This window comes from Ascaphus truei, chromosome 18 (genome assembly GCF_040206685.1).
Source record: "Ascaphus truei isolate aAscTru1 chromosome 18, aAscTru1.hap1, whole genome shotgun sequence".
Classification (NCBI taxonomy): Eukaryota; Metazoa; Chordata; class Amphibia; order Anura; family Ascaphidae; genus Ascaphus; species Ascaphus truei.
Genome location: NC_134500.1, coordinates 18,682,160 through 18,707,547, shown reverse-complemented (window position 1 = coordinate 18,707,547; position 25,388 = coordinate 18,682,160). Strand labels below are relative to the sequence as shown.

At 40.9% G+C, this 25,388-nt stretch overlaps 2 protein-coding genes across 5 annotated transcripts in view; one reads left to right on the top strand and one right to left on the bottom strand.

Annotated features, from left to right (window-relative positions):
- The first annotated feature begins 3,801 nt into the window (after positions 1-3,801).
- On the top strand, positions 3,802-19,642 carry MNS1 (meiosis specific nuclear structural 1). Of its 2 annotated transcripts, none has more exons than XM_075575758.1 (10): positions 3,802-3,951; positions 6,177-6,386; positions 8,361-8,488; positions 9,988-10,090; positions 11,600-11,829; positions 12,254-12,470; positions 13,003-13,110; positions 15,394-15,651; positions 17,193-17,318; positions 19,290-19,642. In XM_075575758.1, the coding sequence occupies exons 1-10, from the start codon at positions 3,946-3,948 to the stop codon at positions 19,395-19,397; spliced, it is 1,494 nt and encodes a 497-aa protein (XP_075431873.1). In that variant the 5' UTR covers positions 3,802-3,945; the 3' UTR covers positions 19,398-19,642. The 2 variants fall into 2 exon arrangements, with proteins under 2 accessions (XP_075431873.1, XP_075431872.1); XM_075575757.1 differs by lacking the exon at positions 3,802-3,951 and adding an exon at positions 3,995-4,088.
- The window catches only part of TEX9 (testis expressed 9), a 30,503-nt gene continuing 23,764 nt past the window's right edge, over positions 18,650-25,388 (bottom strand). For all 3 annotated transcript variants that reach the window (XM_075575760.1, XM_075575759.1, XM_075575761.1), the window contains exons 11-12: positions 22,569-22,703; positions 18,650-21,914 (exon numbers count right to left, since the gene is read on the bottom strand). In XM_075575760.1, the coding sequence (XP_075431875.1) occupies positions 21,837-21,914; positions 22,569-22,703 (213 nt within the window). In that variant the 3' untranslated portion in view covers positions 18,650-21,836. The remainder of the gene's footprint in view (positions 21,915-22,568; positions 22,704-25,388) is intronic.

The following is a 25,388-nucleotide window of genomic DNA, read 5'->3' as shown; positions in this document are numbered from 1 at the left end:
GGGGGGCCGCAGCGCTCGGGCGAGAGTTGCTCCTGCTCTCAATAGAATTGAGAGCAGGACTCGCGTCGAGCGGCTAGGCACGCCCCCCAGCGGTTCAGCCAATGAGGGCGAACCTGCCGGGTGACGTCATGGCCGCGCCCCCGTCACTCCCCCGTCACGCCCCCCCCCCCGGTCTCTCTTCCTGCAGTGAGCTGCAGACCAGGGAATCGGCTGAACGCGCCGCCAATATCGCGGGCGCGCGTTACAGCGGAGAGACCGGGGCCTTAGCCTAACACAGCATACCCATCAAGCCAACCTATGATTCCTTGGGGTGAAACCCACCTGCTAGATCTAATAAATAGTCGTCTAGACCAGAGGCAATGCTGATGGGTACAGTGTGTATTGAAATCTTATCATAGTGAAGCTCTGACCCATTAGTGAATACATCACCTGACTACTGAGTAATAGGAGGTCAATATGAGCTCAGGTCGGGTTAAACACAATCATAGGTTGGTGGTATGTGGATTGAGCCTGTGTAGGGCCGCATCTATATACTGATATATGTATAAAATTATACTATAATATTCAGTGGGATGTTTACATAGCTACCATGCCTATAGCTAACTGATTGAAGTATCAGTTCTTTCTCTGCAATGTAAGGTGTTTAGTAAATCATGTCTACAGTCAGAGTATGAGATATTGGTATAACAACATAGGAGTATAGCCTATTCCTACATAATATGCAATGGTATATAGAGTTTGTCTGATCAAATCCTAAACTTAATCTCTAACCACAAACCCTAAACCTAACCCTTAACGCTAAACCCTAAAAACCCTAACCCCTAGTCCTAACTTTATCACCTAATCCAAACTTTAATCCCTAACCCCCGTACCTTAACCCCGTCCTAACCCTAAAAACCTTAAACCCTAACTCCTACCTCAGGGGCAAAACAGCTGCGGCCAACAGTCCATTTACAGCTGAGCAGTACAATGCCGGCACTGCCAGGTATGAAGGGGTTAAATACATAGGCAACTGATAGGAGACCACTTTTAATTGACAAACATATCAATCGCACAAGGTTTTCTTCTGCATAAACTTTAGGGACTACAGAGGTCTCTAGAAAGCCTTTTGCAATTGATATATTGATATATTGGTCCATTAAAATGGAGCACAACCTGCAAAGTATATGGGACCAGTATACGGCTACACTACTGGCCACTGCGTTGCGAGGGGCGGCGGCTTTGCATTATGCAGCAATCTTTAAATGATTACCGGTAGTCCTCGCTTTACGATGTTCCACTTTCCGTCGGATGCGTTTTCTGACGGCGCATAGTTTCAGTCCAAAAAGGCAGTATCCGCTGCCGTTTTCGCGTATCCGATGAATACCGCCGCCGGTTAACATGGGTCCCGCTTTCCGACTGTCCCGTATCCAATGCGGGTTTGCGGGACTCATTCTGTCGGGAAAGCGAGGACTGCCTGTAATTTAATCCCACTATATGAGAAAATGTTAGCATTCAGCATCCTTATCAGCACCCTTATCAGCACCCTTATGGAATTCAATGTATGACATTTACATGACAAGTGTTGAAGATTTGCTTCATTAGGTGGGTGCAAATAAATGTCCGACCTTTCAGTGATATATCAGATAGTCCACGGCCCGGTTCTTCTCTCAATTTATTCAGAGACAAATAGAAAACGTATTTTACAGAATCTCAGCCAGCTACATCAGGTTTCCGGCATAGATATAGAATTTGATTATAGAGTGGAGAATAGGGTGACCAGATTTGTTCCGGCAAAAACCGGGACTGAAGTAAGCTCCACGGGGCAGGGACTGTGTCTGCAAAATGTCTCTGTAAAGCTCTACGTAAAACAAGCAGCGCTATACAAGAACATGCTATTATTATTATTATTATTATGTCATGCATGCGAAGTCGGCGCTTGCCAATCATGCGTGCGCGATCGGCAACTTGTCGGCTGCTCGTGCACATGCGCGATTGGAGCTTGACGATTGCGCATGAGCAACCGGCAAATGCTGATCGAGCACGAGCGGCCGACACGTGACGATCGCACATGCGCAGCCAATGGGATAGAAAACCGGGACAGAGCCCTAAAAACCGGGACTGTCCTGTCTAAACCGGGACATTTGGTAACCATAGTGGTGAATCTTCAGCTTAGTTGATGGTAAATGATTCAGCATTCAACCTGGTGATAATGATTCTGAATTCCATTACATCCAAGTACAATCTTTATACATTTTCCATAACCTAGCAATTACCTGTGTTTCTCACTGTCAGCCAAATGTCCTTAGTCAATCATAAATGTTAGAACAATGTTTCTTCATTTTATGTATTTATTACATAATATTTACTTTGATTTACAAAACTCCCTTGTTCTGTCACTAACTATAGGATTAACTGTGTTCCTAATCTGTAAAACCGATCTCTATGGTATTATTTTACTAAGTAACTATTTCTAAATAACCTTTGATTCCAAACTCGTGAACCAGGGGTGGCCAAACAGGGGGGGTGGGGTGTGACGGTTACAGAGGTCCCGCGCTCTCCCCCAAGGCATTTAAATTAAATGTCGGGGGACCGCGCGAGGCCTCTGAAACTTCCCTTGGCTTCCAGCGACGTTACCATGGCAACGTGATGTCATTTGACGCCGGCGCCAAGGTGGGGGCGAGGGGGGGCGAGCAGGGTGGACAGTATGCAGGGGGGCGCATGGGGAAAAGTTTGCTCACCCTTGCCCTATACTATTCAACTCAGCGGACATTAAGCATGGTAAGTTTTATACAAAATGGAAATGAATAAAACAAGATAGATTCTTGAGTCAGATAAAAAATGTCTTCACCTGCTTGTCTTCATACTGATTTATGCCTGATTATCTTTGCAGATGCAGCTAATAATTTGCCAATATAATCTCTAACTTGATACTCTGTGCCCAGGACATACTTGAAAACGAGAGGTAACTCTCAATGTATTACTTCCTGGTAAAATATTTTATAAATAAATAAATGTTCCTTATTTTAACTAGTTACATGCTGAATATATATATGTATATAGACAATATAACGTAATTATTATTCAGGCTTTAAATCCTCCTATCTTCAACTGTAATAAGAGGGGTTGGACATTAATCTTTCCAGACAAATGCCTATTCTGCAGGTGAAGTAGGGACGTATATGGTTTTGAAAGCTCTTGTTGAGCGAGCATAAATGTTCCTAAATATCCATGTCTTGCGTCAATTTTTTTCAAAGCCAATTCATGCGAAAAGCGGTTGTGTGGGGTGAACCCTGCTTTGGTATTAGCCTTTAAAGCAGCAATCCCCCAAACTTTCTGAGGCACAGCTATTTTGCTGCTCCAGGAACCACTTTTGAAAGTACATTTCTCTTTGCTGCCTTTGTGTGTGTCCGTTTTTGAGCAATTATAATGGCAGCTCAGTCATCCTCGCCCACCAGCGAACCAACAGAGAGAAAAAATCACTGTGACTGATGACATTGCCCATTACTTATTGTTTGAACTTAGTGACAGTGTATTTTTATTCATTTATTGTGGGAACGAAAAATGGGAGAAATCAGGTGGAATGCCAGAGCCCAGCATCGCACAGTTCAGCTCCAGGAGACCACAGGCCAGAATATGAAAACCCACTGACGAATTATGGAAGATGGCTGATTTACTGTAATGTGTACATGAATGTGTCAATGAAAACACCTCAACATGGAGAATGGAGGAGTGATAACAACAAAAGGCGGTTGCTGGGCAACCGCTATTACGTCTACGGAAGCGTGCGTTCCACTTGCCTTATCCAATCAGCGTCGACGGCACTCGGTGAGCGCGAGAAGGCGCCAGATACTTCCATGGAGACACGGTTACCCGGGCAACTGAGTCAAACAGGAGTGGTAGGCGGGAGCGGGGGCCGGAAAGCAGCGGCCGGAGCGGGGACTGGGAGGCCACAGACCCCCGGAGATGATGGTAAATAGAGGACTCGGTGCTTCCCGCTCATAGCGCTGCGGTTATAAGACGGCCACGCGCTATTATCATCATAGCCACATCTGTATACTTATCCGCGTCACCAGTCATGGGATGCAGCCATGCTAGTTATTTCGTGGGTGAGCGTTACATCCGAATGAATGCAGAAAACCCATTTGTATTTAGACTGACCCAACCGGTATTTAGGCATCCGAACCGGTGCCAATAGTTACCAATTTGAATAAGTAACTGTAGTATTTTAAGGGTTAAATGATAGTGCCCCCCCCCCCCCCCCCCGAGTCCTTACTGTACAGAATAGGCACTGTAGCATGGAAAAGATTAACATAATGTCCAGTTTTTGTCGCATGCTTGTAAGTTACAGCACCTAAACAAAAGACAATATTAGCGATGAGTAATATTTTGTATGTATTTTTGTCACCACATTATATAATTGTTGCTCTAACAATATGTCATTTAGATTCTATTCCCTTTTTTGTATCCAATTAAATTGTGTATAAAGATGTTTCTTGGGATATATGTATATAGTTACACAATTATAAACTATTTTTGATATAAAGACGAGAACAATCATAATGAATTCTAACAGTGTGAAAATAAGAAAAGAGAAAGTAAAATATAATTTTGGGAATATTGGAAGTTGCACATCTGTTTGGACCCTTTGTTTTCAAAATGTGTATGGTATAATTATGCTGTAAGAGCCAGTGGTCAAAGTCCTGTTAAAAGTAGTGGTCATGGGCTTGAATATAGACAATCACGTTTTGAATCAAGCTGTCACTTTTGTTTATTTTCTATGTGCACAGTATATTGACGCTATAAGAGGTGAAAAGTGGAGAACTTCTATAAAGCTTGGGTTCCCGAACTGTGGTCACTGGCTTACCAGTGGTCCTCACAGACTTTGACGGAGGTCCCTGAAACCCTTCAATGTCCACTTTAGTCAACTCTTTCTTGCAGTCTGTAGCTTTTCTAGGTCTAGTTCAGGATGATCTTTCAGTGTTGTTGAAATAGAGATCATGCTTTTATAAATATGTATAAATGAACAGAGATAAGCGTAAATATTATCATCCTCTAAATAATGTCAGTGACAACATATTTCAGAATGCCTGCTCTAAAGTAGATTTATTGTAGGCTCCTATACATTTTAGGGGACCAACATTGGGGGTTCATCGAAAATGAAATTATAGAGTACAGAGCTTTCCAATCCTAATAGGTTTCTTGTTCAAGTATTTGTAATGCTTGCGCTCACCACGAACAAAGCGGGACACCGGTACTGAGGTGGGAAAGTACAAGATGGCGCACCCACCGCAGCGGGAGCACGTCTGGAGGGTGGATAGTCAGCGTAGCCGGGTCTGGGTTGGAGAGAGTGGGTTAACGTTAGTATTTGCCAGAGTCCAAGGGCGAAGCAAGTGGGGTGGTCAATGTCCGTTGTGCCGTGGTCTAGGGTAGGAGCCAGGAGAGTGGTAGATTATCCGTAAGTCGAGGTCTGGGATGGAGAGGTGTGGGTAGTCGCGTACAAGCCGGGGTCTTTATCCAGAGGGGGTCCTATAGTCAAGTCAAGCTAGGTCGGTACACAGGAAAGCAACAGAACAAAGCAAGGGACAAGCAAGGCAAAACAAACGCAGGAACACAAGGTCACAAGAGTTATGCTCAGCACAGTGAAAGTGAAAGTCTTTTATGTAAACAGGAACCAATGAGGCTGGGGTGGGAGCGGAGGCGCGGCCTCTGGAGACAGGGATAGGCCGCAGGAGACAAGTGGGCATTTAGAAACTTGCCACACAGCTGGGAAGCAGTTCACGGCGTCACGTGTGTGCGCCGCGAGGGAGGTGTGGTGCATCCGGGGGGGCGGAGCTAGACGCCGTGGTACGCCTTGAAGAGCTGCGGGTGCACGCGCACTCTGTAAACAAAGCAGGGGTGCGCGCATGGTTCGTGACCACAGCAGAAGATGCAGCAGCGGCAGGTAAGGAGGGAACACGCCGCAGGGAACGTGTTTTCCGATTCCTTACAGTATTACTGTGTTCTTTGAAGAAGAAACCTATGAGGATTCAAAAGCTGTGCACATTAGTGTCACATCCTACAACGGATCTACTTTTCTCCAGGAGCAACACAACTATTAGAACCTTGATCTGTTCCAAAGTATAATGAATCTCTGTATTATTCGTTCTCATTGCTGTGTTGTAATAACTTTGGGCCTTCAAATGGTGTATGTTTAGGTTTCAAGGAAAAGTCTGGCTCAGAGGGAGAAGATGAAGGCAGATGCACAACGGCAGCGATTTAAGGAGGAGGACCAAATAAAACGCCTGAATCATGATCAGCAAATGGAGGCGTATATACAGAGCGAGGAGCGGGTGGAAAAGAAGCGGTTTCTAAGGAGATTGCAAGATGAAGAACATGAGATGCGGATGGAACAGGCTATACAAAATGTAAGACATTTTATCCCGATTTGTATGCCATTGTTTAGAGTTGGTGAAGAAGTTAAAATTAATGCCACTTTTGTAAGATTGAGGGGGTCATTCTAAATAGATCCGCCAAAAAAAGTGTACTTGCCCTGCGGTTCTTGTTAGTTTTCAGTAGGAGTATCTGGTAGGTATATGTAGACGGTGATGGATAGCTTCATGACAGGATCTCCCATAAGCTGTCACTGTATACATTTTCATGCAAATAAGAGATGGGCACACTCATCTAAATAGAATTGGCCATCAGACCATATGAATATAATTCATATTTAATAAAAAGGTGGCGCTCTAATATAAAATTAAACACGAGTTAATCTAATATTAATATATAAACCATAAATTAAATAAATGGAGGTAATACAAACAAATCCTTTGATTGCTGCTGTGACCCAGTGCAGGACTGCTGTCTCAATCCCAGGTAAGTATGGCGACGTGGTGTTCAAAGGGAAGCGCAAACATGTGGAGATAAAAAATAAAACTGATGGTGCAGTATTGTGACAAATGAGTACTCTTCTTTAGGTCTAATGGTAATATACTCACAAGTGTGAGGATGATGCTGTGTACATAAAGGTATCTTTGGGTATATCTCTGCAATGGGGATGAGCTGGTTTGAGCCTTGATGTAGGAATATGTTCCTTAAATGGTTAAACACAGAAGAGCCAACATAGTGCGATCTGGATAAAAACTGTATTTAAGTGGTTAAAAATATAACAATACACTCACATGATGTATGCTATTTAAAAGCATTTAGATACGTAATGAATCTCGCCTCCGGTATCTTGGAGCTGTTTCTCCTTCCCTCTTCTCTGCCTGCGTCTCACGACTGCGTTCCAGCAGGGCGGATGTGACGTCAGTGAGACTTCGGGAGTTCCGGTTGACGAGCTGGCTGTGAATCACCTTCACTCTACGCATTTCTCCCCTCGTCAACCGGAACTCCAGAAGTCTCACTGACGTCACATCCGCTGCGATGTGGCTGCATCAGAGTACCCCCTTAATGGTCCATCTCTTAAAATTCCTTCAGTACTGGAAGGGTTTGTAATTAATATAAATATATATATATATATCTGTATATCTATCTCCAGTACTAGTCACCATTTTATTTAAACATGCTGGACTATTGGAAACCTGAATACACTTGATTTAGAGTTTAAAAAACAATCAATGATATGAAGTGAGGTTGGCAATAGTTTACTTAAACCTCTTCCCGTTCACTAATGGGCTGAATAGCAAGGGTTGTATCTGGCCTGGAGGCTATTAGAGTACTTGGCAGTGTCTTGCATGCTACAAGTGTGTGTATAAATGCAGAATGGGCCGAAGTAGAAGGTTATTGGTAAGAACCCTGCCTCGTCATAGACCGAAACGTTCCAGACCCAGAATGCAGAATTAATGACAACATGGAGTCAGCTTGGCAATACTGCTACTAACAAAATGTATAAAATCGTCAAATATCATTATAGTTTTTGATGATGGAAAAATAGCTGTCATTTCCTTTCACTGCTTTGCTGCCTCCATGTATATTTTGTGTTTTCTAAGGAGACATAAAATACAAGTGACGAGGCTTGCCAAAAGGGGGGAGGGGGCACGCAGGGAGGGAGGCCCGCTTTCACAGACCCTGAATGCACATGGAGGCCCAGGCTGCCGGACTGAGAAGTTGGGCCCAACTTGTGGCTGGGCCCAATTTCCAGCATCAGCTGGCCGGACCTCCCGAAGCTGCCAGCCTGGGACACTTGTCCTCGCTGTTTCCCCCCCGAACTCCTCCACCCACCCACTCATTGCGTTTCCATCTCTGGCTGACATGCAGTAAGTACTGATGCAGAGTATTGCACCGGCTTGAAGGGCAGGTAATGTGTGATCAGCGCTTGGTGAACCTCCCCCTCTGTATCTTACTTCCCTAAAGACCTCATTAACACTGTTAAATGACAGATGGTTATTTAAATCCAGGCAGAAGAAAACAAAAAGCTGAAAGAACTGCAGCTGGAACAAGAAGAGAGAATGGCACAGGAGCTGGCAAGAATAAAGCATGAACAACTTAAAGACGAGAAGATGAGGCAGCAAATTAGAGAAAACAGGTAGCTAATTACATAAGCCTTTTCTGCAACTTGTTTGTTCTGTTTTTAGACTCAAGCAATCAAACATGGTGTATTTCATTGTCACTGTGATTTTAGAATTGGTAGTTTATAAGGCAGAACAGCAGGGATTTGGGTTGAAATTCTTACCTAAAATTCAAAATAAAATAAGGCACAAGTATGGGTGTATTGTGACGTTTAGTCTGTGCTTCTTCCCCTGCTGTGAACAATGTGCTGATTTAAAGCGACAATCCAAGCATGCTATTTTTTTTTATTTATCATAGGATTTAAGCAGGGGGTCTCCTGAGCTGCACCCCATTCATTTCAGCTCCAGGGACCCTCTGCTTCCCGATATATTTACCTCAGAAGGGATAGCAGTAGCCGATCTGCTCGGCTACCAGGGTTCACATAATGGTGGAGTTTCAAGGCTCCCGTACCCTGAGGGCCAATAGGAAGCCATGACATCATCAGGTTCGGCTTACTATTGGCCCGTGTGACGCAGGAGCTTTAAACATTGTCAAGATAATGGCACCCCCTTTGGAGGTAATTATCTCGGGAAGCAGGGGGTCCCCAGAGCTGAAATGAATGGGGTTCGGCTGTGGAGATCCCCCCCCCCCCCTGCTTCAATCCTATGTTAAAAAAATAATGAATAAAAAAAGGGATTGAATTGCTCTTTTTTTTAAATATATTTTCAATCATGATTTATTAATTGTTATAACAAAGAATATTTGTGAGCTTTGTGTTTGTATATAATACACAAATTCAAGTTGCACATATAGACCATTTTGCACTGATTTTTATGAAACGCTTGTTTAAAAGATCTGATATTTATATGTTTTAATATGTGTGTGTATGTTTATACATACAGTAACATTGAAAAACAGTTTCATTCTGCATGTCGTCCACAATTTTAGAAAGAGTGCTTAACATAACTACGTTTCATTCTGTTTAGATGGACGGTGTATTAGGTAGGACAGTGTTGTTAACAAGTGTAGCTATTAGAACGAATCCGGTAACTGTTTTGGGGCTTATTCAGAGGAAAAATCTTTAGAAAAGGACAGAGGAAGATGAAGGAAATGTTAAAACCTTGCGGAGGTTATTTACTCAATTCTGTTGCAGGTTAATGCCCCATATCCGGTGTTAACTGCAGTTCTAATCAATGGCCATTAATACCGGATTGGGTGTGTTAACCCTTAATAAAGGTTTGTGCATCTCCTAGCGCTGGAAGACACCTTACAGCACAGTGACTTGAATGGTTTGTAAGGTGTCCTCAAGCATTGGCAGCTGTTTATGGCTTTTTTAACAGTTTTATAACAATGTATTTTTCTTATGAACAACGGAAATTAGCATTTCCCAACACTTTATTTGGTAGTCAAACAGAAATGCCAGTAATGCCCATAATCGACAAAGAAAATGAATACGTTATAATAATATACAATCCATCAATTAATACTGTGCCACCTAACATTATTACTTTGTGCTAACATACATATTCTCTACAGCCTTGAGCTTCGAGAATTGGAACATAAGCTGAAATCTGCATACCTAAACCGGGAGCGCGCGGCACAGACTGCGGAAAAAGAGGTTCTGAAATATGCCAAAATGGTAAGTTACACTATTAACATAGCTGCATGCAGTATATGTGAGTATATCTATCAAGGCAAAAGTGTTGCAATTCTTGGGCAAAACAAACTGCACTAGATGTATCAAAGAATAAAATCCTATTCATTTCAATGGGATTTTTTACTTTGATACATATACCCCATTTGTAGTTGCCTGCATAATAATGTTTTTATGCAGGAAGCTGTTTTCCATTCATGCTATAATCCAGAAAATGTTACTATTTTATTTATAATGGTGATACTACATGGGGGAGCAGGTAGAGTGTCACTCTTCTTTACTCCTTCCCAATAACGAGGTAACACATTTAAAACTCCTCCCTATCTCAGCACCAATAAGACAAGGGCAGGAAAATCCCTCCTGTACCCATTGTCTAAATAAAGTTTCAGAAGTAATATAAATATATAGATGGATAAGGCTGAGGATGTCTACAACTCATTATGATGTCACCAGTATGATGTCGTGCCAGAGTCTACCAGGTACAACACCCAGTAGCTGACTTTCCAGACAGCAAGGAGGAGGGGAGGCAGAGAGACAGCAAGGAGAGGAGGAGACATGGGGATGAGGAGGAGGGAATGGAGAGCAGTGTGCACATGGGGCAGGAGGGAGTGCAAAGGTAGGGGAACAGAGACAGCAAGGTGAGTAGGAGGAGGAAACTGGGAAACAGCAAGGTGAAGAGAATACAGATCAGAGATGGCAGTGTAGTGTGCACAGAGAGGAGCAGACACAATAAAGCAGGAAGTGCAAATCGAGGGGAGAATACAGAGGAGCAGGGCATGAGGGAGGGAATGATAGACAGCAAGGAAGGGAGGAGGCATGGATGATAAGGAGGGAGTGTAGTGTGCACAGTAAGGCAGGGAGTGCAAAGAGAGAGGAGGAAAGAGTGCAAAGAGGAGCAGGGCATGATGGAGAGAATAAGGTGGGGAAGATGGGACAAGAGACAGCAAGGCATTACAGAGAGGGGTGAAAACAAAGAGTAATGTTTAATAACCTTTAGGATCTGCTAGATCAGCATATGTTACACCGGGTAGAGTTAGTTTAAAACTAGGCGGCTGATGATTTAAACAAATATATTTAATCTGCTAATAATTTCATTCAGTAGTTTAATTTGGTGCTACGAAAATGTGAGTTTATGTATAAAATGTTTTACCAGGAAGAAATACATTGAGAGTTACCTCTCGTTTTCATGTATGTCCAGGGTACAGATTTTAAAATGACAAATAGCACATGGATCTGAAAAAGTATTCTCAAAGAGCTGTACAGATTTAAGAATTGAGTTTAAGTCAGACAAGGTCACCCTGAGGGCCCATCATAGCTGATAACACATCTGTTGCATTTCATTGCCTAAAAGCTTATGGATTGTGAGAGCATTGGTCTCATTACTTATGTGTTGAAATGTCAGAACATGTCCCCCCCAACATGGTTTGTTTTTTTTGCCGTCAGTAGTAGTTGTATCCTTAAGTTTACAGCGCACCCTTTCCTTTATTCAAACAGAAACGCGATTCTGAAATAGCTCGTAAAATGAAGGAAGAACACGATAGAGCGTCAGAAGAGGAGCTCGCCAAAGAGACCGTGCGCTATAAGGAGCAGCTGTATTACCAGCGAGATTTAGAACGGCAGCTAGAAGAGAAGGAGAGAAAAAGGCAGGACGCTTATCAGGAGTTCCTGAAAGAGAAGATCCTGGTGGATGAAATTGTGAGAAAGATCTATGAAGAAGACCAAACGTAAGCTGAAGTGCTGTCGGTTAATACTACTTGACTCTAAAACAGTGGTGGGCCACCAACAGGTCAGGTTATCCCTGCTTTAGCACATGGCCTCTTACAGCCCATTCACGTGGATGAGTTGTAACATGTCTTCTGTACAGGAAGGTGTCTTATGGAGTAACACAAGTATGTGGCACATTCATGGCACATTAATTTCAGTGGGGCATAACGTGTCTTTCGGCACAGAATGTGTCTTATGTACTGCTTTGTAAATATGGCCCTTAGTCTGCGCTCATTTGTCTAGCTAGTAAAGACGTTGGCTAAAGCAGTGTTTTTTGTTGAACTTCAGATTTCCCTAATGTGTGTGTGTGTGTGTGTCACTTCACACAGCAGCTGTAATCTTCCCTAATGTCGAAGGATTCATGTAATACACATTATTTAACAGGGACAGGCAACTTAAGTTGGAAAAAATGAATGCCACGCAGAGATACATAGAAGAATTCAAAGTGCAGCAGTCCACATGGAGAAGAATGGAACGAGAGAAACTGGAAGAAGAAAACCGAAAAATCCTGGCATTTGCTAACATGCAACAGAGAAGAGAGGAGGATCGTATGGCTCTGATCCGAGAGCATGAGGAACGAAAGAAGGCTCTTCAGGACTCGGTACTGGAAATGTTCCTATACGGGGCCTTTTGGTATGGAGGGGTCTGAAATGTTCTGCCTTGCATTGCAAGCCTGTCTTATAGCAAAGACTAATGCATGCAGTACTCAACACTAATTGACTTTAAAAATAGGTTTTTGGTACCTTCAGAAACCTATGCTCTTGAACCAGGTTTACTGTATCTTTGTACCATTTCCGGTAGCTGAGATAAGGAGCCTTTAAAAGCAGAATCTCCACAGTGGGTTTAATGTGAGGTCCAGGGTTTACCATAAAAACCACAGACGCCAAATAGAGCTTGTAAACAAAGCGGCATCATGATGCTCCGTTATAATGGGGTGAGTCTATATATGCAGAAGTGGCCCCAAAAATTTCCATTATTTCCCCCCTCCCCCCCAAGTCTTTGGAGATTTTTATCTGAGCAGCTATCAAACAGCCGCTCTGGCGTATATAGCATAAGGCCCTAAATGCTTTTTAATGAGAGGTTATTGATTTAAACTTGCTCACTGCTGTTTTTCATTTCTTCTTTAATATTAGCTGGCACACCATATCCAACAAGAACAGCAACAACGTGAGGAACTGGAGCAAATGCGTGAAGAGCTGTATCTGGAGGAGCAAGCCGAGGAATCCCGACAACGGGACATTGTAAGTCCTACAAAATATACGTTGTTTACAAAAGACTGGCTGCCGTTTTGAAAGCAGGCGTCGTAATTAATATACAATACTTACCGAGGTGCACATTTTGTTAACAAATCCATTGGTTCTTGGCTGTAGTACAATTTGATTAGTGCAGCCTAGTAGGGGATTAGGGCATTTCTTGTTAAGAGATGTTTGCATTGTGGGAGGTAATGCCAGGGCTAAGAGGATAGCGCAATTACGTCTAGTAACATGAAGTATCTTGTTTACCTCTCAAGCCCGTTCACATAGATTTGTTTATATAGAACCTTCTAGTTTAATCTTTTCATTGCTGTATAAAAGCATTCCCAGAAAATTGGTTTATGTAAAGGTTTATGTCAAACTTTTTTTTCACGATGCAATCACTATCACGTGTGTATGTATGTATCAGTGGCACGCCACTCACGTTAAATTGGCAAGACCTGGTGTGATATATATATCTCCAGACCCCACAAATTAGTTAAGTTATGGTGGGTAAAAAAAGTGACAAAAACCCTCCACCGTAAAGCATATAGCAAATGGAAATATTACTGTGTGCTCATTTGCATGTCTTAGACAGGTCTGCAACCCCACCTTTCACTATTATCACCCAGTATACAGTGCTTCCACTGCAGCAAGGGATTCTGGGAAATGACATGCGCATGAGCACACAGTGCCACTTTTTGCTTCAAATTCATTTTGACATGGACCCCTTATGCTTGCTTGATTGCACAGATTTATGACATACAATAAGGTCATCTTTTTCTTTTATGTTTATTAACGCAACACAAATGTCGAAGATATTTTTGTTGTAAATTCTTTCTTAGCAATACAGAAACGGTAAGGAAGGTATTTTTATTGCTTACATTTTCAGTTGTATATTTCTAGAAAATGTATCTGTTCTCTTACAATACTAGTTTATTTTGTGTATTTATTAGCATGAGATGAATCTAACTCCAACGGTATTGTACAATTTAATTGTCATAACTTAAACAATGCCAGCATCTTAATGATATATTTATCGTACATTCGGAAGGGGGAGAGTTTTTTTATTACATTCTCAGTATCCTTGCAATCTACATAAATGTTGAATGAGACAAGCAGGATACACATCTATCAGGCTGTCACTGTATGCACTATTATGTGTAGGTTACCTGAAAAATTGTACTGTAAAATACAAGGCTAGTGGGGTACCTTACATTTGCAGTATGTATGCATGTCTTTATTTATATAGCACCATTAATGTACATAGCACTTCACATCAGCAATACACATGACATAATAATATAAAATAACAAATAATGGGAATAACCACTTCAGACATACAAGTAGTATTAGGAAAAGGAGTCCCTGTCCTGAAGAGCTAACAATCTAAGTGGTAAATAGGAAGAACGTGCAGAGACGGTAGGAAGGTATTCTGGTAAGTTCATCTACAAGGGGCCATGGTCAATGTATGAGGTGTATAGTATGTATGTTTACTATTTCAAGCACCAATAATGTACACAGTGCTTTACAAAATGTAATACAGTGATTTATAATACAACTAGCTGAAAAGTACCCAGCGTTGCTCAGGAATTCTAAGATGCCAAAAAATACTGGAGATTTATAAATGGATAATTACGTTTTTGTAGTTTCTTAATGCGAAATCCCCCTACTGAAAGAACAGCAACGCCACCCATAATAGTTTCATTGCCTCTGAGGTCCTGGAGTGTTCGATAGAGAACCTCTAATGCTTGCTTGTGGGACATTGTATTCTCGTCCCAAACAATGATCTCGCATGCGGGAAGAACTTTGGCTGCTCCTGTATTTTTGCTAATGTTGCAAATTTGGATTTTCAGGGTGACCAAGATTAAGTGGCAGCTTGAGGGGTTGTGTGATGAGATTAAGTCATTGGCGATGTCATTTGTGAATTCTATCCAAACCGACAGAAACCTGCTCCTTGATTTCACGAACCATCATGAAAATGTGGTTACAGTCTCTTAAGAGGTGTCCAAATGCATAGTGAAGAGACAATTTTGCCAAATATATAGTAAATACATGCAACATACAAGCACGTGGCCCGCAGAGTTTCCAATCTAAATGGTATATTAGGTAATGTTATATCCACCACAAGCGGCAGTTTGGGTTGTGTTTTTGGACAAAAATACCCATCGAATTCGAATGGGGCTTTTCAGCCAACCAACAGCCGTTTTGGCTGATATATAAGTATAAACGATTAGAATATAAAAAAAAGTTAATTTGTAATGTCAATAAGTGTCATCTTCTTCTGCTTAGGCAGAGATGGAGAAGAAAATCCGGCAGCGACTCGAATTGCAGCAAACCTTTGAAGAGCAAATGGCCTTTAAACAGCTGGTACAACACGCTGCGAGAGAGGAAGAGGAGGCCTTCAGACAAGCCATGCTCGCCAAGCTTGCAGAGGATGACCGCATCGAGCAGATGAACGCTCAGAAGAGAAGAATGAAACAACTTGAGCACAAGAGGGCAGTGGAGCAATTACTTGAAGACAGGCGCACACAGTTTATTGCCGACAAAGTAAGATATTGCTTTTTCTGTAAAAGGGGAACTTTTGTGTAGATGACATTAGGAAATTGAGATAATTGGATAGCAAATGGTTCATATGAATAAGAAATAGATTTCTGTAGATCCCTATTTTTGCCATGCAACAAAGCTGGCCGGAGATAACATGATCGCCAATATCATAAGTAAAGCCGTGTCTTAAAATAATGTTCATGAGCTGAGGTTGGAATGACTGAAAGCATACAGAAAGGGAGAAAAGACGCAATGATAGTTACATACGATAATAGACCATGTATGTAATACTTACAGGCAAAAAATGGACAGCTTGTGGTTAGCAGATGTAATTTCAGGAATAGGGCTTAAGATTGTCTACCTTGTACAAACTATACAAAATATTAAAGGTTTTCCATCCTGTATAGTTTATATCCTGTAACAGGAAGCCACACAGGCCCACACACTATGGTGCAGAATCATCATGCTGCATTAAGGGCACCATTTGGATGCGTTAACCCAGGTGTGCGCAAACTGGGGGGCGCAAGACTTTTCTGGGGGGCGTGGCATGTACAGAAGCCCCACGTTGAGAGAGTGAGGCCTCTAAACTTACCCGGCTTCAGTCACCCGTCTCTATGGCAAAGTGACGTCAAATGACGCCGCCGGTCATGTGACGCAACATCAGAGGTGAAGTGGGGGGTGCGACCGAGGAGGAGAGCAGGCGTGGGGTTGCGCGGGGGGAGTGCAGGGAGTTTGCGCACCCCTGCGTTAACCCATGATGGTCCTTAATAAATAACCCCTTTGCATGCCAAGTGGGTTTTTTATTTTTACTTTGTTTACATGTATTGTTCCATTAGCGTTGCATTTATTTCCAGCTAAATATCAAACCATCTTTAAAACAGCATTTAAAAAAAAATCTTACAGGATTCAAGCAGGAGGTCTCCGGAGCTGAAATGTGCTAATTTCTGCTCTGGGACCTTCTGCTGCCCGTGATACTTACATCCGTAGGGGGTGCCGGTATCTCTTCAGTTTAAATTGAGAGCCAATAGGAAGCTGCGCTGGATGATGTCATTGCTCCCTATTGGCCCGCATCATGTGAGACATTTAAATGCTGCCATTATGTTAGGCACACAATTTCTCTAACTACAGAGATGCCGGCACCCCTACGGAGGTAAGTATCTCTGGAAGAAGGGGGTCCCCGGTGTTGAACACATTTCAGCTCTGAATACCCCCACTGCTTCAATCCTGTAATACATTTTTTTTTTAAGTTAAACCCATATTAACGTTTTAACAAGTGAGAAAAACTAAACAAGAAAACTCCTCCATCCCCACCCCCCTTATTAATCTACACTTACTTAGTTGCTATTTCCGGGCATCTGAGTAACTGTTTTTTTTTATCTTAAGAAGATAATGCATCTTGCTGAGGCAACAAATGATTGATTCTAAAATCATAACCACTGAGGCATTTGCTGCAATTTCAGTATTTTCTATAAAGCCTTCGCTCGTATTCTGTGTTTTGTAAATAAAATAAATTAGAGCCGCGGTTAACGTCTTGTTATGTGCAGGAACGCGAGCTTCAAGAAAGACAGGACGAAGAAAGAAGAGAATCCTTTCGGCGTGCAATCATTGAGGAAGAAAGGCAGAAACTGCTCAAAGAACATGCCACTAAATTATTGGGCTATCTTCCAAAAGTAAGTTCCTTCTTCTTCATCTTAGGTGAGGTATCACTTTGCAATGGGGTTCCTGTATGGTAGGTTGGTGCCCCTGCAATATCTACCAAAGAGAGATTTGACTGTCTTTCATTATCTGCTGAATTAGCTCAGGCTTCAAAAACACAATATTATTGAGAGCATTTTAGTTTGTTTTCGCTATTACTGTAAAACATAACTGCTTCTAATTAGCTAAGTCAACATAAAAATCAAAAGGTGTAATGCACACAAAACAAATGCAGATATCTGTGTGTGTATATATATATATATATATATATATATATATATATATGTGTGTGTATATATATATATACACACGTGATGCTATCATTTGTTACTTACAGTTTAGAATTTTAGGCCTAATTGATACTGCATGATTTTTATGTTTAGCTATAGGCAATAAAGAAAGGAGATGCATTAAAATGTCTTATTGAAAATGCTGCCACCCACAACATCTACACGAAATGAAGTATAGATGGACACCAACACAAAATTGTTGTTGTGTGCATACAGAAGCAGTATTTTGTTAATGGTAAAATGTCAGAAAACGTAAGAATCCTATATTTTAAAATTAGGGACGGAAAAAAACTTCTTTGATTGTAGGATTTATGTTTGTATGTATTTATTTCTTTTTTAGCCTGTTGATGAGCACACAAAGCTTTCACTGGTCCCAAATGTGTAACCTACTGTGGGTTAAAAAGTGGAACCTTATCTTTCAGGCAGAAGTTTTATTATTAATAAATCAACATTACTATAATAATATACTGCTAACTAATAAACCATCCTATAGCATACAGGCAGGTTGATGGAAAAGACAATATTGGGTCAAGAGATACCTGGGTATGGATGATCTTGTGAGATGGAAAATGTGACCCTCATGAAATTCAAACTACATACATTTCCGGTTATTGAGACAGCAACTCCCAATTATTTAACGCAGCATTTTCGCTTGACTGCCTGTTTTAATAAATGCAGCAGGTCCTTCCATTTACCACAATGCAATTATGTAAGCTGCCGATTGATCCGCTCTCCTGTGGCAGCCTAAATGGTTGCTATAGCAACCCAAAGAAGCTTAATACATGAAAAATAGTTGAACCGGGTATAAAGAGTGAATGTTTAAAAAAAATAGTAATGCAGTATTATCCAATACTACACAACTGATTATATATCTATATCCTGCAACAGGCACCAGATATTAAATGTACCAAAGTCAGGAAAAATCAGACTAAAGAATCAAGCCCCTGACGGTGCTTAGGGATGAGATAATGAGAACAAAATAGAGAAAGTATCCCATCAAAAAAAGCACTCCGGTATACAAAACAAATGTAAATTTATTAAACATCACTAAAAAAAACATAATACAACAGTCTCTAAAAGCCACTATCAAATACACTGCCACAATTCAGCACAAAACTATTGAAAACAGTGAATCCTAAATGCCAAATTAAGAGATGAATGATCCTATTGGATTAATAATAGCCGATATAGAAAACAAGGAGGCAACAATTTGCCTCCCACCACTTGGTCAAAATACTAGGTAGTGGAACATGTGACATTTTCCACACTGTCAATCTTCAGCTGGTACAGTTACCCATGTGCTTGTGCACATATATTTGATGTATGCTCAGGAGTGATATCTTATATTGATTGTGCTGATCGGGTTAGGGGATTTCATGTTCCACAACTTAGTATTTTGACCGGCCGGTCCATAATACTCCCTGCCCACCAACCAAACAAGTTTTACTAACTAATGTACAGCGCCCTGGATAAAGGCGCTATATAAAACGTTGTTATAAATAAATTACTTTATACAAGTGTAAAATGGAGAAAATCACATTGGATTACGGACCTAAATTATATACATTTCATTTTACTTACGATCTTATTATTCACTACAGACATGTTGAATGGAACAATATTAATTTGCATGCAAATTTTTTTAAATTATTTTAGGGAATATTTAAGGGCGCGGAAGACCTCAACATGTTTGATGAAGAATTTCGGAAGACTTTTCAGAAAAGAAGTGCAGACATACTTTCAAATGACGGTTGGGATTCCTAAATTAAATTATTATATATTGCAATTGTACCACTAGATGTCAGTGTTTGTCGTTGGATTGACAAAGTGTTTGGGGAAAATGTTGTGCGTTTGTGAACAGCCATTCCTTGTGTCTCTACGGAGTGACACATTTTCGTTACAGACAGATATTAATACTACATTGTTACAATATATTAGAACTGTCAATGACATGTAAAGTTCAATTTAATAATTTTAAACACCAATAAACGTTAGCAACTTGTATCAAACATCTATCATTCTTCTTAAAGTGTTTGTGTCTGTCTCATAACTGCTGCATATTATTGGACATTTCTTACAGCACACAGATACCGCACTAAGGCCTCGTTCAGGGTGGCAGAGACAGGAGGTGGAGGGCGCGCGTCCACGTGTGCGCGCGTCAGTCTGCTGGGCAATGTGTGCTCATCCCCAGCAGACCTTTTCAAGCGTTCAGGAGGCGGGTCTACAGACGTGAGGTTAGGGGTGGGTGTTGCTCTTCTCACGACACTTCCCGAATGATTTCATTGGCTGCCGAAATACCAATGACGCTGCTGCAGCTTTAAAAAACAACTTGAGTTGTTTATGCAAACTGTAGCAAGCGTCAACTCCGTACTTCGGCGACAGGGTAGCTTCTACCCTGACAACTGATATTTACTTTAAACACTTTGTTTCAAACACGCGCACGTCACGGAGCAGGCATCTTGAACGAGGCCTAAGAATGTCTCCTAATATATGTGACATATGTACTCATTCAGCATATGTCAGTAAATTTGAAGGTCTGAATGTAAAATGTTTATCAGCTCAGTACATAATTACAGTTACTGCAAAGCAAATATAAAGTAGTTTCTGATGCTTGGCATTCGGATGTGTAATGGAAACAATATGTTTTGCTGTATTCTCGTTTACACGTTTTACAACATGAAATATTAACAGCAGCCATCTGCCACAATCCATAGCATGGTAATAATACATTCATGTTGAATGCTGCTTTTAATTCTGCTTGGTAAAAATAGTTTCATCAAACATTGCCAGATCATATTTTAAGATTTCTTAATAACATGGCATTTTATATTATAATATAAAATTATTATATATAATATTCTGTCTTCAATTAGAAAATATGCACTCATGAGATGACAATGCATTCGGCATAGCCAAGGTTTCACGCTTCATACTCCACACCAGTTGAAAAACATACAACCAAAGTTCAAAACTAGTGCTTCTAAGTAGGAACTAGATTCAGGGAGAAAACGAATCTTCCAAAATGCTCACAGTAATTGTAAAGTATATTTGATGCACAGACAAGAGGGACTGAATGTGCAATAAACAGAGTAAATTCATGTGCAGATGTGGGAAACTTGTTTAGTTAATGGGCAGTCCGCTTTCTCCTTTCCCTGCTGTTACGTCTCAAACTAGGTGATCAAGTTCAATTCTTAAAATCAGCTACAAGTATAGACGAGTATGTTTTACACTTGGATAGGACCTTGCACACACAGCCTGTCTGTAACTGAGTACAGCAGGGAGTTGGTTAATTTCAGCTAGAGTCAAATAACCAGTCTCCACTTGGCTCATCAAGCAGGTTTAATAGTGTGCTCGCCAAACTGCACAGGATTCTCAAGCACAGAGGGACTGTGCTGCCAAAGATCCCCAGAAACAGATCCCTCTAGCACGGAGGAAGTGTGTGCTGCCGGAGAGATCCCAGGGTACCAGACACTATTCCAGGATACAGCAGAGCCTGGAACCCCAGAGGGTGCACCCCATGGACACCAACCCATACCTCGACTGATTTTAAAGAGCCCCCTGCTTACAGATACCTCTTTTTTACATGCTGACATGAAGCCGTACTGTTTAAAGCCGCAGGCTAAGGAAAAGCCAATGTTTATTTTCCCTTACTACGTCTCCCTGGTTATACCTCTGCACTTGTCTCCTGCACACTTACATTATTTTCATAACCGGTATAAGATGTACACTACGGAAATATATAGATATCTATATACATACATACAGGCAGGGGTCCGGGGTAACCGTATTTTTTTCACACCCAAAGTACCACTGGTTTTCCCACCACTGTGGTCGAAAAGAAAGTGTTAAAGATGCAACTGTACAGTTTTTTTTGTTTTGTTTTTTTGACACAGAACAATTTAATTTAAAGCACCTAAAAGCAGGGAAATGCATGTTTGACAGAAATTCTGATCGGAAAAAAAATTAAAACAAAACTAACTTTATATACAATATTTCTGTAAATTCTACAGCAATTAAAGATGATCTCAAAGAAAAGTTAGCAAATAAACATTAAACGTGTTTAATGAAAATCTATTGAATATCTGACAACGTCTGGAAAGCTTTTCTGAACCGAACATCAACTTTACATCATTTATAAAACGGTGTTTAAGTACTTTAGAACAAAATACATCCCACATTACAAGAGACATGCAAGAACGTAGTTTAGGAAGTTCCCCACTCCAGTGCCTTCATAAACTCCTCTTCAGTAAAGGAAAGCATCTTCGCAGATTCTATATGCATCTATAAAAAATTAAATGTTATTTAAGCACGTTTCTCCCATATTGGTCAAACAATAACAAACCAGTTTTGCAAGCTTGTTTAGTTAATTGCATAAGGTCTGGCCTGTTTTTACATGTCCTTGAGTATAGTTTTAAAGATGGTAAAGGCCAAAGCCTTATAAGATGATATGCTTGGAAAACACTGCAAATTATTAAAAAGGAGAGTAATGATATCAGTCGCAGCATACAGATCTGGGGCTCTTCTGCATATGAAATCACTTTTTGGAACAAGTGCTTTGTAGGTAACAATGTAAAGCGTTACCGTGTATTATGTTTATATTGGGGTTAAGCCAGGACCAGCCTATGAACACGGCTTTCTCTTTCAACTATTTCAGTCTGTTTTATTAGGGTGTGTCCTATTTCATATAAGCTCCACTGAAAGTTTATTTTCTCCTGAACCAGGTCTCAGGAGTGTTGCGTAACAATAAAACAAAAACAAGTATGTTAAAACAATATTGCTTTAAAGGTAAAAGTGTCAAATGTGGACTGAAACTCAATAATGAAGTTTTTTTATTAAGCAGCTGAATTTCCATATGTGATCTGCAATGTTTATCACTGCAAACCTTATCCGTGATATTTGTTAAAACAGAAAATTGCTACAGTTTCATTTGCTTACCTTTTGTCTTTTTAAAATGTCTATTAGTTTGAGCTGTTTCTTAAACCCGGCCATTAACTCTCCTTTCTGCTTCTCCAGTTTCTTGTTCTCCAGTTTTAGTTCTTCGATTTTTTTCCGCTCTTGGTTAGCAGTGTCCTGAGGAAGATAAATGGCTGTTAGACATATGACTAGCAGCGTTGATTGGCAGCATGTTGTCATTGTACTTATGTCTACTGATCAACACATTATAAAGGATAATATTTAGGTACAGCCCTCACCCAAAACCTTTTTCCCTTCATTGCCCCGTATCTGTGGAACTCACTCACACTGTATACACCAAGTCATATCTAGAAGAAAAAAAAACCATACCTTCTGAATAAAGCTGTTCAATAATCTAGGATTCTAGACCTATAATTACTTGTTCCCAGAGGCACTTGGCAATACTCATAGCCAAGCACAACCCTCCATCTGTCTCTAAATCTCCCAACATTTCACTTTGATTGTAAGCTCTCCGGGACAGGCATTACTTTCCTCCTTTGTGCTTGTACATAGGATGCACTTATTGTATATTTAATTTCCTGCACTCTTTATCTATTTTGTAAAGTGCAGTGTACATTGTTTGGGCTCTATAAATAAAGATATACATACACCCTGAAATGCAATCAACTTGAGGTCTGCGAGTGACATTGTAAAAGCTTTGTTTTAGCACACGTTCACTTCATTTTGATCACTCAAACGGATACAAATTATTCATTTTACCAGGAAGTAATACATTGAGAGTTACCTCTCGTTTTCAAGTACAGCTCAACTCCGTTATAACGCGGTCCTCGGGGGCCACCCGATCCGACCGCGCTATAACCGGGGTTGCGCTAATTAAAAAAAAATGGCCGCCAAACGCCCAATCGGGAGGAGGCAGGAGTGAGGCGCCGGCAGCCCCACACGATCCCCCAGCATCCACAGCACTTCCCCCAGCAGCCCCACCACCACCAGAGGTAGGGAGGGGGAGGAGGGTGTGTGTGTAGTTTGGCAAAAAAAATAAAACATTTAATATTCGGGGTCCACGCTCAAACCGCGTTATAAGCGGATCGCGCTATAACGGGGTTGAGCTGTATGTCCTGGACCAAATGGTTTGGTCAAATACAGTAATTGGCCTATCTTGCGGTTTTGCCATTCTAAAATTATGATCAGTAACAAATGAGTATGGAGAAAATTTATTTAGAGACAGAAGAGTAATAAAAAGCCTTTTTTTAATTTACAGTGACTTTTCCTACAATGGGTACGTTTAACTTTTTATGGCTCTATTATTCCCTCGCAAAGGCAGCTCATTAATAATTCAGTGGCATTTGCTAATTTATTGTGTCTAGGGAGCCAGTGTGAGGTCATAATCCTAGCAACGCAGGATACAGTTCTCACACAGGCCAGGATTCACTAACACTGATGCGGGGTATCGCACTACAAATCGGTGATCACTCGCATTGACTTGAATGGCAGTTAATGCCGGACCAACGTGAGACCCCCGTATTGGAGCTCAGTGAATCTGCCCCATAGACACAGTGAACAATTGGTAAATGTTGCATGCAGAACAGTGCATGCCAAAATGAAAAGTTATTCCTGAAAGATACAATCTGCTATATTGCACTCTACATTTTTCTTTCTTAGCAGCTGCCAATAAATTGTTTTGAAGAATAAGTGGGGATGGCAGATATGCTGCTAAAAATGGTCATTTTCACCCAAGTGTTAGACACCACCTCAGCGGTGCATGTTAGGCAGGGCCGGACTTTGACCCTCTGAGGCCCTAAACGATGTCAAGTTTAAGAGGCCTCACAAACTATAAATAGATTTATTATTCTGACTGAAGGGACCATTGAAAATATAAACACAAAACTGGAATGAATAAAAGCATTATACTAGCATTGTTATATACAGAGATGGCGGTGTAAAGCTAAAATTAACAGTTTGCCCATCACATTCATTTTTATATTAAAACATTTTCTTTAGTGATTTTTGGGGAGCAAAGTCATTGATAATGTAATCAAATGATAAGCTACGAAATTGGTTACTTTCGATGCACATGATGCTTAGGGTCATGTTTGAATGGAAAGGTCCATATTTATAGAGTATCTTTATTTATCATTTGATTTTTAAACTTGAATTTATTTATTTATTTTTGAGGCCCCTCATATTGTGAGGCTCTAAGCTATCGCTTAGTTAGCGTATGCGAAAATCCAGCATTGATGTTGGGGGGAAATAAACATGCACCACTATAAAGCCAGTCTCTGTACATCCAAGCATCTCTCTCAACAAATCGAAAACATCCTCTTCACAGCAAACAGTGAGACATAAATACACAAAACAATCACCTGCACACGTTACCAACTTCCATCATGTCCTCCCACACATAACTAAATATAATGCAAATGATTATTTTATGTTTCAAGTACTTTAACTATGTGCTGTAAAAAGTTAATGTGGGAAGTAGCAATTGTAAATAAATTACTCATAATTCATATACAATCCCAGATGTCTGTTTTCAAAGATTTAAAGCAGCAATTCCAACTAGGAACTTTTGTCTTCTTAATCTTACCTGAACTAGGACATCCCCCAGAGCAGATCGGTGTTCCCCTGAGTTCTGGTGACACCCCACGTCCAGAGTTATTTGTAGTTATGTGCCAGTTATGACACGAACAAACAAATATGGCCGCCAGTCACCAATAGAAAGCGGCAACGTCAATTGTCTGAGTGAGCCCGGACCCTGGTGGCCATATTGTTTGTCCGATTTGATGCTTCGGAAGCAAGGAAACACTGATGAGGTTCAGGTAAGGTTAAAGAATGGAAGTGTGG

Coding starts and splice junctions, on each gene's coding strand:
- MNS1 (XM_075575757.1), top strand. Junction 6,387..8,360: donor TGGAACAGGCTATACAAAAT/GTAAGACATTTT, acceptor ATTTAAATCCAG/GCAGAAGAAAACAAAAAGCT. Junction 12,471..13,002: donor AGAAGGCTCTTCAGGACTCG/GTACTGGAAATG, acceptor CTTTAATATTAG/CTGGCACACCATATCCAACA.